Below are 12,028 nucleotides of genomic sequence, written 5' to 3' on the forward strand. Positions count from 1 at the left end.
CTCTCTCTCTCTCTCTCTCTCTCTCTCTCTCTCTCTCTCTCTCTCTCATCACGTGATAACTATTATTCCTCTCCTCTCCAAGAAGTAAGGAAAACATAGAAAGGAAAAATGGGTTGAATACTTGAATGTACTGTGAGAATTAAGACTTGAAAAAAATATAACCATGAGAAGGAGACTTTTCGGTAGCCAATGGCCGTTGAAATGCATGCACCATAATGTGAAGCAAGTGGGTTTTGGGCCATGTGGGTCCCCTAGCCAGCAAGCAGATGGTGCGGACCACATGACACCCATAATTCATCACTTGCTTTCTTTTCAGAGAAACCGGAAGCAGGGGGAGACCAAGTTCAATCCGGTGAAGTGTAAAGTGTCAATTTTAAAGAGCAAAGCAAGATCTGTGACCAAAGCACCCCTCTTTTATGGATCCCCGTTCAACAAATGGAATTATCTGATTCTGACCCCCATCAGATCTTGATCTGGTCAGTGTTGAAACATCAAATCTAGATCCACATTTCAGATATGGGCAAGAGATTTAAGTACTGAGGAAACATAAGAAACAAGTTTGAGGTGACGTGGAGGGAACCATACCATGTTCACTCTGTGTCTCAAGATTGCAGATAAATAATGAATTAAAAAGTAATGGGAGGGGAGAAAAAAGTGAGGAGAGGAGACCCTTGATCTAAGTTGGGTCTCTCTCACCCAATCACAGCCATGTGTTTCAAGGGATGTGAAGCCTATCTTGGATGAGATATGTAGGCATGGATTGGTGCCGGCAGCCCCTCATCCCTTTCCAACCGGATAATATCATAATATACTTCATGACTTTGTGGTCTGTAGGGTTATTTTAAAACAGATTGGCCAACTGCCACCACCATGACCCCACGAACCCAGTAACCCACACGTCCCAAGTCCCAACCCATTTGCTCTTATCTATATTACTATACAAATCCCTCCTTTGCTTTCCTTATTAAATCCCTATTGAAGAAAAAAGAAGAAACAGAGTGACTCCACTCCCAATTTCTCTGTTTTCTCTTTGTTTTGTGTGATCATCTATAACAAGCTCTTGAAGCTCTCAAGTTAAGGGAGACATGGAAGTGACCATGGAATTGGAAGATGATGTGTTCTTCGCCGACTTGAGCAAGCAAATATCACTCCTTATCATGGACGACGAGGAAGAAGATCTAACCACACTTTGTCCCACAGTTTCTCTCCAGGTTCACCCTCAACTCCATCTATGTGCCAACATCATAGGACCCATCAATTAAATGTGTAATGTGGTTCAGAAGAGATGTCAGTTCTAAGTTTAATAAAGCAAATGGCACTAGGATTATGAGAGACTGTATGTGAGAGACTAACTATGTTGATTTGCTCAGGCTTTCTCCAAGGTCCACCATCCCAGTGTGCACTCACCTTTGTTGTGGGAAACAACTTGTGGAAAGGAAAGCAAGGGAACAGGTGTTTTCATTCCCAAGTCATCTTTGCTCAGAAGGAAGAACAAGCAGGCAAAATATTCTTCATTCAACTCCAAATCCTGCAAACAGACAGATAAATCAAAAGCAGCTTCTCATGTAACCTATAGGAATGACTCAGCTTGTAATTCTTCTAACTCCAAACAGAGCTGCAGAATAGGGAGAAACTCCAATTAGGTGTATACTTAATTAATTCCTACTAATTACAGTTTATGTTCTAATAGTCTAAGTTCTACTTCTCCACTGTGTTTCTATACATTAGAAATTTTTAATTAATCTATTGATTTGGGTTTAGGGAGTTTGGTTTTTCTTTCTTCACCCCCCCCCCCTTTTTTTTTCTTTCTTTGGGGAGGTTACCTAAGTGTTGCATCTCTTCTCTTATGAACTATGTATGGTTGTAAGATTGGTAAGAGATTTGCTTGTCTTCTTATCTGGACCCAGTTGCAATTAATAAATTTAATGATGAGTTTCTTAATGATTTGGAATTCTTTGGATCCTAATCTCTGCTTTGCTTTGAAGACATTATGAATCTCTTTAGTTAGGTAGATAAAATTGGTTGTTCTAATAGTATAATTATCCTTTCTAGTAGGCACCCTTCTTGTAGAAAAGTTTTTTAGAGGATAAAACAATTGATTTACAGTAAGAAAGTTTGGATCCTTTTGGGTCAATGCACATGGGTATGAGGACCTAGGCATGTATACAATCTTAAATTTACATGGTAGAAAAGCTAATGGCTTTACAGAACAGAGACATAATTCATAATTGGCTGGGCCAGGTCTCCAATGGTCTTTTATCACTGGGACCAAATGAGGCCGGTCCATTTCTATATTAACCCTCAAGAATAATTGGATATTTAGACCAAGAAAAGTTGCTTCAATAATGAAAAATAAGCTTCAATCACATTAGATTAACACTTAGGCTTGTAAATTCCATCAGTGAGGAGAAACCAGAAGATACTATTTTTTCTTTCTTAACTTTTAGTTGGAATAAGAAAAATTAGAATGCATATTCTTAGCTACTGGCAGGTGGATGGACTAACCTAAAGGAACTAAAGAGAAAAATATAAGAAAGATGCCCTTGATCATTGAAGACCATTAGTAGAAGTCTCATTTATTTGTTCATTTTCTAACATCTCCTTTAGTCATCAAAGCATTCATAATTGAATCATATCTTGCACTCCTATCCAAACTTTTTTTTTAGGTAGGCCCCAATTCGAATTTTTTTTTATAGGTAGGCCCCAATTGACTCATGACCTCTTAACTGTGAGGTGTTGATCTTTGCCAACTGAGCTACCTCTCAGCTACCCCTTGGGATCCCTATTCGAAATTTAATGCTGTAAAGGGCTTCACTGACTCATCAAATATTGGATGACAATTCCAACCATTTTGTTGGACATATTATTATATTCCCTTGTTGTTTTCGAAAGGAATTTATTGATAAAAAGCCTGGGGGAGGATGAGTATTTAGCTGCTGTTAAACTATGAATCATTGTCAGAAACAACATCTTCAGTGAAGCAGGGGGTAAGGCTACATATATTTGCCTCCTCCCAGACCCTACAATAGTGGGAGCCTAGTGCATTGGGCTGCTCTTCTTATAGCGAAGGAGGCTATAACAAAAAGCAATCTTTATATAAGACGGATATGGTGTATGATGTATATAACTTTGACTAATGTACTGTTTCTCTTTTGGCTGGTCAAAAAAAAAAAGTGTCTAGTGTTATGTTTCATGCACAGTTCTAGGGATATTTGACTCTGATCTTGCACATCATCATGCTTCATGCACCAGAGCTATATTGTCATTTAGGTTTCTTTTTTCTCAATTAAAATTAGGGGAAAAGAACGCTACTTCGTTGCATGGACTCTGCGTCCAAACATAAGAGGGTGCGAAATTATCACCCTGTCCCATAAAATCACAAAACTCCATCTTTGTTGATGCACCTGTGCGTTGGCAAAGTTATCTTTTCAATAAAATTGTTAGGACAGCCCAAATAGCTGATATATAATAGGTAAAATGAAATGCCTAAAATTTGTAGTAGACAAGTAGATCCCAAGATTTGCTGTCAAATAGTTTTGAAATTCTGGGGATTACAAAAGGATGAATGGACATTAGTGGCAGATGAAAAATACAAAGCATGGGTGTATTGTGTACATGGTCCCACCAAATTTACTACCAGGTTGATCAGCTTCACACATGTTACTGGACCATGGTAGAACACAGAACAGATCAAAGAATGAAACACGTTATTTCTTATGGGTTTTGGTGGATGGCTTCTAGTGGTCTGTACTACACAAGTGAATGTGAGACACAGGGAGTGAATCTGTCATATCTGTTCAGCCAATATAATGCTACTGCATCAACCGGACTCTCCAACTAGATACCATTATTATGAAATGGCCTTCTTTTAACTTATGAAATTTTGATACCGATTCTAAATTTTTTTACCACTTTTTGCACTTGTTTTAAGCTGAAATTTAATATGTGATTAGGGGGGTGGTTCTCATCACATTGATCCACCCTCATATACCCATGTCAGCCATTTTTGGCTCATTTGCGTCTGTTTGTCATTTTACCCCTTGTCCATATTGATTCACCAATACAATATTAGCTAAGAATTGAAATCGATCAAGCTACGTATCTGATCTGACCAATCTGATTCGATTACTCAAACCATGAGTGGGCTGTTTTGTGTACTTGTCCTACGTGGAAAGGGCTTTATATATATATATATATATAGGCAAAAAAGTCGCGATACGTACGTGTAAACAATGTTCCTAAAACGTTCTCCATAGATAGCCGTGGATTTAACCACGTATAATCTGAATCGTTGAAACCCTTCTCTCTCATTTTAACGGACACCGATTGTGACGGTCTTCTTCTCCTTCTCTTCTATTCTCTTCCTTTGTTTCTCACAGTGTCGGTTTCAGTCCACAATCCTTTTTACAAGGTACTGTCATTGAAGTAACATAGTTATCTAATTATCTTTTACTGCTAGTTTTCTAAAACTTTATGGTATCGATTTCACTTCTTGATCCTCTATACAAGTTGGGTCTAATGGAGAACAACCCAAGGTGGAAGTTTATTACAGATCACCCATAACAGATTTCAAAGAATGGGAATAGAAAGCTGCTGTTGATCGAAACCCATAACAGATTTCAAATAATGGGAATAGACTATAGAGAGGAAAGTTGTAAGAGTTCCCAATTGCCAAAGATCTGGGTGAGCAGCACCTTCTTGTGCTCTGCTAGAAAGCAATTGATGGAGAGAGAGAAAAAAATGCTAGAGAGAGAGAGAGAGAGAGAGATCAACAGTATCCTATTCTCTCGTTATCTGGAAGGAAAGAAGTTGAAACGGTTACAGATCCTAAAAACTGGGAACAATTTACAATATAAAATAAGCAAAATGGTCGCGGTACGTGAAGAAAAATAGGAATGCGGAACGTTTGGAGCTCGGTGAATGTTCACGTAAGTGATATGATTGACACGTGTTAAATATGTTAATCCTGCTAACAGAGTTGTAAACAGTTACAACTCTGTTTAATATTATTAATATTTAAATAAATAAATAAATAAACAAATAAAATCCCAATATAAGCGGACTCCTCCTTTCATTCCGCTTAGAAATCTCGATCCTCTCTTTCTCTCTCTCCTTGTTTCTTTTTAAGTTGTTCCTTCTTTCTTCTTCCTTTTCACCGCTCTCCAGTCTAGTTGAGATTTTGTTTACCAATTTTAGTGAAGATTTGCATCCATGGTAAATTCTCATAGGTTAATAATATCTACCCAATAAGTAATAATAAAATCCTAGATATTCAACAGTTTTGTTTACTTTATAAATTCAAATTTGTCTTTTGCCATACATGCAAACTTTACTGTCTAAATCCCTTCCGTGATGATTAATATGTAAACATGGTATTTGGATATGTGTGGCCAAGTCTCTTATATGCTCAGTGCTTGAAAATAGTTATATTGATTTTTTTCTTATCTCATCCTATTTTGAGAGAATTGAGATTTCCCAACAAAATCGAAGGAGGAGTCCACTTATAGGATTTATATTATTTATTTATTTATTTATTTATATAAAAAAATATTAGACAATTTAAGTAACCACATCCGTTATCTCTCCACCCTAAAAACTAGGAATCGGTTACAATATAAAAAACTAATAGATGGTTTAGATTAATCTAAACTTAAATGGACGGTTAATATTAAAAGAAAGTGAAAATAAGATTACAATACGTACGTCCTGCTACCATTTAATAATTAATATTCCTGATTAGGGAGATTCACATAAACAGGCATAGCCAGATTTTTTTTTTAATTTGATTAACTCCATTAAATTGGATAAGACTAATGAAGAGAAGAAAGATGCATGAATAACGACACATTTGAGTCATGAGATTAGCATTTTGTAAACCTTAATAATATCTCGGCTGTCATGTTGTCCTCTTAGATGTTCGAAGGATGACATCTTCATCCTCTCATGGTTTACCTTATGAATACAGTACTAAACCAAGAAGGGGGTAATTATATGAAAATACTAATCTCATAGCTTTACAGTCCAATCACAAAGTCGGGACTTTATGTTTTATGATGAACCACCTTCACAGTTATTTCTGTTAGTTATGAACAATGAGAGGATCAAATCTTATGCCCTTTTCTGTTAAGTTATGAACAAAAGAGGATCAAATTTTAGATAAGGTTTTATTTCACCCAAGAGAGAATCTCTTCACCATTGGGCATGCCCTTTCTAATCAACCTTGAAAATTGAATTTTTTTATTGGATGAGAAAAGTATTTTCAACTTCATACAAAGGTGGAAGACTATTTAAAAAATGATACCAATACTTGAAACCAAGAGTAAGAGAAACGGATCGTGGTCCTCTCCAATTCTTGTGTAATTCTCTCTTTGTGTACGTAATATATGTACATTTTTAATATCCAATGGTTATATAAGTTTTTCGAAATTCAAATTTATTTTAACCCCCTTAAATATTTTAAATATCTACAACTATTCGATTTTGAAAATATACAAATATCACGTGCATAGTAAATTACATAAAAATTACACAATTAAGAATGAGAGAGGATTTAAATTATGGATTTTTTTTTAACCCGATGGGTCCTATTCTCCTGTCTGTGGGTCCATTCATTATTTATTTTGTTTTATTTTTTATATTTTCATGATACGAACCAAATTGGATGAGACAAATTCATGGAACAAGTCTCATGACAAACAAGGGGAGCCCAACGAATCATGCTGCACGCCTACACGAAACAGTATCAGTGTACCACAAAGGCACCGACTTAACTATAAGGCTAAAATGGTCTTTTCAGTTCATTTTAACACCGTGGCACGATCCAGTATCCAAGTTTGTTCTTGCGCGCGTTTCTTGCTATTCTCCAATGCCTGGGAACACAGGAAATCAGCTATAAAAGTGAGAACCAGGAGTCCCGATGAAAATAAGCTTCGACAAAATATCTCAACCCTGAACTCAGAGAGAGAGAGAGAGAGAGAGAGAGAGAGAGAGAGAGAGATTTGAATTGTGTTCTAGAGATGGCGGCGGTAAAGCCAGAGTTTGGAGCTTTCATGGAGAAATTCGTACTAAGTCCTCCACTGACTGCTTCTACTCAACAACTCCCACTGAGCGGCCTCACATTCGCCATCAAAGACATGTCAGTCACTCTTCTCTCCCTACTTCTACTTCTTTTTGACTTCTTTCCTTTTTGTTCTTCCTTTTATATATTTTTTCTGTTACTTTTCTTCTGCTTTGTCTGTTCATTTGGAATTTCTGAACTGCTTCTGAAATTTCGAGTCTGTGGTAACAGATTTGATGTTGAAGGGTACGTGACTGGATTTGGTCATCCGGATTGGGCCAGGACCCACTCCCCTGCCGTATCAACCGCTCCCGTTGTTACAGCTCTCTTGAATGCTGGTGCCACATCCGTTGGAAAAACTGTCTTGGATGAATTGGCCTACAGGTTATTTTTAGACTCTTAGGAAAAGAGAATTAGATGTTCCATTTGATTTTTTGATTCTTCCTGAGATGAATATTTGTCTCCTTTGAGCTATCCGTGTATTTTTGGGTTTCATGAATTACGCTGTACAATGTGGAATATAAAGTACTTATCACTTATTTCATGTATGATATGCATCTTGTACTGTCTGATTCAATGGGCTTTACAAAAGGCATGCTGAGTCTAATAACAGTCATATTGAATGGACCCTCCTAGCCCACAAACTTTGCTAATTTTGTAATTTCACAAGCTGATATGGTCGCTTGGTTCTTCACAGTAATTGAAATTATTGGAGATCCTTCACTATGTTTTGAGAGAATGAATGATCTGATGTGACTATACTAAATGGTGTAGATTCCCAAAATTATTCTTCTTCATTTAGAGTTGTTTGTTGGATTTTTATGTAATTTTTTTTATAGCTTTTTATGATGTTCCTAAGTATTTGATGGCAGTCTGAATGGAGAAAACATACACTATGGAACACCCGTTAATCCATGTGCCCCAGATCGGATACCTGGAGGATCTTCAAGTGGATCTGCTTGTGCAGTGGCAGGAAATCTTGTAGATTTCTCCTTAGGTGTGAGACTTTCACTCCCTCTGAGATATACTTGCCTTTTATTTTTTTCGAAATTGTCATCGTTAGGTGTAGGGAGGGACTCATGCAAACTCTTCTGTTAGCTGTTGGCTGTTGGCATTTTCATTGCAGGCACCGACACTGGAGGAAGCGTAAGAGCCCCTGCAGCATACTGTGGAATTTATGGGATTCGGCCTTCACATGATCTTGTTCCTATTAGTGGTGTTGTTCCTAATTCACAGAGCTTTGATACAGTTGGTAAGTTTCTAGTATGGATATTCAATCATTATATATTAAGAAAATCCTTCAAACTATCTTGAAGCATGGTTAGTCTAATCCTAATGTTATTTAACAATCATTACTATGTAACTTTGAGGACATGAGGCATCAGGTTCCCCAACTGTTCTGAGCTTAGATTCTCACCTCAACCATGGTTCGAAATTTTGACCGAAATGTTGAAGTTTTGGGGAAATATTTTGATTTTAATGGGCCTTGAATGACATGCGAAATACAAAGAATACAATATTTCTTTGAAAGAATCAAAATGATCAAAATGTTGAAAGCTTAATCAAATAATAAAAATGTCACATTCCTTCCTATAAAATACCAAATTTTGAGTTGAAATGAATCATAATTAGGGAAATGTGTCAAAATTTATAGAATACTTAAAAAAAATAAAATAAAAATAAAAAATCATTGAGGATTCAAAACCTATCCAAACTCATCTAAGCTCCCACAATAAGCGGCGCATTTTGGTTCCGGGCCAGGTCGAAATGGCCACTGAAATCGAAATGTCGAACGTTGACCTCAACTTCAAGCAAGCCTTAATCGAACTAATTTTGTTTAGCTATTCAAATCCTGTTTCACCATTCCATGAAAATTTCCAGGATCAATGCTACCAATGCTAAAAGTTTTCATTGATACGTGATTAATATGTGTTCTACCATATTGATATGTCATGAAAAACATACTTCTGCTTATACTCTCATTTCACTAGGTTCTGTACCCAGTGATGCCATGCCACCAAAATTATACATCTTAAAACTTATCAAAGAAGAAAAAGTTATACAACTTAAAGTGTGAAAGTACAATGTGCAATTGAGGCACCTATGAGTTGTAACTTCTTCACTGCTACCTGGTTGCACATTGCTCTCCCATCATAGTATGAAAGTATGATATTAGCCACAGTTTTTTTATTTTTTTATTTTTAATATATATATATATATATATAATTAGTAAACCTGTAGAGAATTAAATAGCAACATTTCATATGTCAAGTTCCAAGCAGTTTTAGAGCCAAGATGGAGTGGGATAAAACCAGTGAGTGGTGTCACCCATTCCAACTGCTGGGATGCAAGTTCATTAGAAATTGAGTTTGCTATCATGTTTATAAAGTGAATGTTTGGGGATACAAAAGAAAAACCAATGCCACACCCAAGAAGCTAATAATGCATTTTCTCTGCTCATGGTTAATAACCAGATCCCTTTTTCTGAACTAGAGCATGGTTTTTCTGTATTGCTAATCTGGAGAAGCTTCTTTGGACAGCCCTATCTGTCAATAACTGTTGTTTTGGGGTCTCAAATTTATAGATGTGTGTTTCCAGTTCATCATTAAATTGTCTAGCCAGTTTCAATGAAATCCTATTCTCCCATGTGGAGATATGAAGCTTAAAAAAATTGGTTGGAAAATTCAATGTTGGGCGAAATTTAAAGTCAACCTCTAGAATACAAGTGCATTTTTGTTCAGTCATGATAATTGATAGGACATATAGCGCTGATGGGAGGGTGTGACATATGGCTAAGTCAAAGTTGGGCATCCCATCCAACATTTGTTCTGACCAAAGGAGCCCTCCATGTGGCTCAAAAAGGAGTGGAATGGGTAGGAAAAATATTTGGCTTGTTTCTTTAATTACACCATACTTGCAGTTTGATGTTTAACTTGGATGGAAGTCTGCTTGTAGCAGAGAGATGGGTGTGCTTTACTATTTATCTTGCAACTTTTTTCTGCAATTCTATTTTTTGACACATTCGTCATCTAGGTTGGTTTGCAAGGGATCCTGTGATCCTAAATAAAGTAGGGTGTGTGCTACTGCAATTGCCTAATGTGGAACCTGTACAACCAAGTCAAATTATTGTTCCAGATGACTGTTTCCAACTTCTGAGCATTCCCAGTGATCGTTTGACCCAGGTTCTTCTTAAGTCTATTGAGAAGTTGTTTGGAGGTAAATTCTTGATCATGTTGTATGTAGTCCTTTACAAAGGGTTCTGCCTGCATTCATCACCATGGGATTTTAATTGAGTGATTTATTACTTCATCGTCTTTCTATTTTAGGTCAAATTGTTAGGCATATAAACCTTGGTGATTATGTTAAAGAGAAAGTTCCAAGTTTGAAGCGTTTTCTGGGTGAAGCCAATGATCAACTGGAGCATAATATAACATCATTAATGGACCTTTCCAGTTCCATGAGGTTGCTTCAGATGTACGGATCCTGAACATAACTGCAATTACCATCTGTGACTTCTTGCAACGTAGAAGATAGGTTTTTTTGTTCCCCCCCCCCCACCATATATATATATATATATATATATATATATGTTAATTCCTCTAGAATGAAATTATCATGTTGGAGTGCAGGTATGAGTTCAAAAATAACCATGAAGAATGGATCAGTTCAGTAAAACCTAAATTAGGTCCAGGGACATCAGGACGGGTACAGAAAGCCCTTGGGACAACAAGTGAAAACATTGAGACCTGTCAGAAAATCAGGAGTGAACACCGTGCTGCTCTTACTGAACTGCTCGGGGTACTTCTCTCTCTCTCTCTCTCTCTCTCTCTCTCTGTCCACAGATACCCATGCATGTGCACACAGCACACTCACTCACTGCCTGTGGAAATACAAACTCCTTGAGGAATTTTATAATACTTCTGATTAACTCATCACTTCTTTTTTGTTTAGTTTAACAGATTTTTTTCCCTTATGTATCTATGTTATTTTATTAACTGAATTAGTTATGTTTGTCTATAATGTTCATTCAGTTTTCAAATAAAAAATTACTTTTGATTCTGTTAATTGCTTTTCAGCGCAATTTTCCCACCCAAAAAAAAAAAAAAAAGACCACAATCTTTATAAGCTTAGCAGGATGGGTGGCTCAATCTGAGCCACATAGATGTGGCCAATCAAGACCATTGGTGATAGGGTTGCCCCTCTATATTGGCTTCATATTGAACTTTGGGTCCCATACTCCCATGTCAATAATATGGTCCATGTAATTGTGAGTTTTTAGATTGAAATACCCAAGAAAGAGGACTTCAGCTTTCTACATGGGACAGTTAGTTGGACTGAATTTGAAAAATGAGTATCGGAGGTGGGGGCTATCTACCTGTGTTTTATCGGTGCCACCTTAGCTTCCGCTTGGTATATGTGGTGCTTGGATTATAAATATCTCAACATATTTATATTTTGGTGGGTGTGGAAGGGGCAACGAGTTGCGGTTAGTGGTAAGTTCGCAAGTTGGTGTGTGGAGATGGAATTCAGTCTGACATCCTGTAAATGACAGTCACTTTTACCAGCGAAGCAAGCTGGCATTTTCATAAATTCTTCTGGGAATTGGTATTTTATGTATTTCATCTCAGAAAAAGTCTTAAATAATTAAAATCTTAATAGGTATCTTTGGAATTCAATTTATATGAATATATTCATTTAGAAATTAAATAATAGAAAATAGCTACCTTTTTCCGAACTAGTTATTTTGAAAAAAAAATAAAATCTGAACCTTGGATTTTTTCTCTTTTTGGTCAATGGCAACGACAAAATAAACAAACTGCCGAACACTACCCAAGAGGAGAGTCAGAAAAAAGAAATCTAACAAAAGGAAAATGAGGGAAAAAATCTCAAACAAATGAAAAGTTCTTTGAGGCTGCAGTTCTCTCCAAGTTATGAGGTCAACTCTCCCACCCCTTCCCCCCCCCCCCCCCC

The 12,028-nt window shown here is 36.8% G+C and overlaps 2 protein-coding genes across 2 annotated transcripts in view; both read left to right on the forward strand.

Moving 5' to 3' along the window:
* The first annotated feature begins 758 nt into the window (after window positions 1-758).
* LOC122091981 lies at window positions 759-1,941 on the forward strand. Its single transcript, XM_042662253.1, has 2 exons — window positions 759-1,211; window positions 1,371-1,941. The coding sequence occupies exons 1-2, from the start codon at window positions 1,086-1,088 to the stop codon at window positions 1,641-1,643; spliced, it is 399 nt and encodes a 132-aa protein (XP_042518187.1). The 5' UTR covers window positions 759-1,085; the 3' UTR covers window positions 1,644-1,941.
* A 4,939-nt stretch (window positions 1,942-6,880) lies between these two features.
* The window catches only part of LOC122091324 (amidase 1-like), a 6,111-nt gene continuing 963 nt past the window's right edge, over window positions 6,881-12,028 (forward strand). Inside the window, exons 1-7 of the mRNA XM_042661191.1 lie at window positions 6,881-7,135; window positions 7,289-7,441; window positions 7,930-8,054; window positions 8,184-8,309; window positions 10,091-10,273; window positions 10,384-10,531; window positions 10,687-10,855. Coding sequence (XP_042517125.1) covers window positions 7,017-7,135; window positions 7,289-7,441; window positions 7,930-8,054; window positions 8,184-8,309; window positions 10,091-10,273; window positions 10,384-10,531; window positions 10,687-10,855 — 1,023 coding nt within the window. The 5' untranslated portion in view covers window positions 6,881-7,016. The remainder of the gene's footprint in view (window positions 7,136-7,288; window positions 7,442-7,929; window positions 8,055-8,183; window positions 8,310-10,090; window positions 10,274-10,383; window positions 10,532-10,686; window positions 10,856-12,028) is intronic.

The sequence above is a fragment of the Macadamia integrifolia genome, chromosome 10 (genome assembly GCF_013358625.1).
Source record: "Macadamia integrifolia cultivar HAES 741 chromosome 10, SCU_Mint_v3, whole genome shotgun sequence".
Taxonomy (NCBI): domain Eukaryota; kingdom Viridiplantae; phylum Streptophyta; class Magnoliopsida; order Proteales; family Proteaceae; genus Macadamia; species Macadamia integrifolia.

Coding starts and splice junctions, on each gene's coding strand:
- LOC122091981 (XM_042662253.1), top strand. CDS start 1,086: ATGGAAGTGACCATGGAATTGGAAGATGATGTGTTCTTCGCCGACTTG. Junction 1,212..1,370: donor GTCCCACAGTTTCTCTCCAG/GTTCACCCTCAA, acceptor TGATTTGCTCAG/GCTTTCTCCAAGGTCCACCA.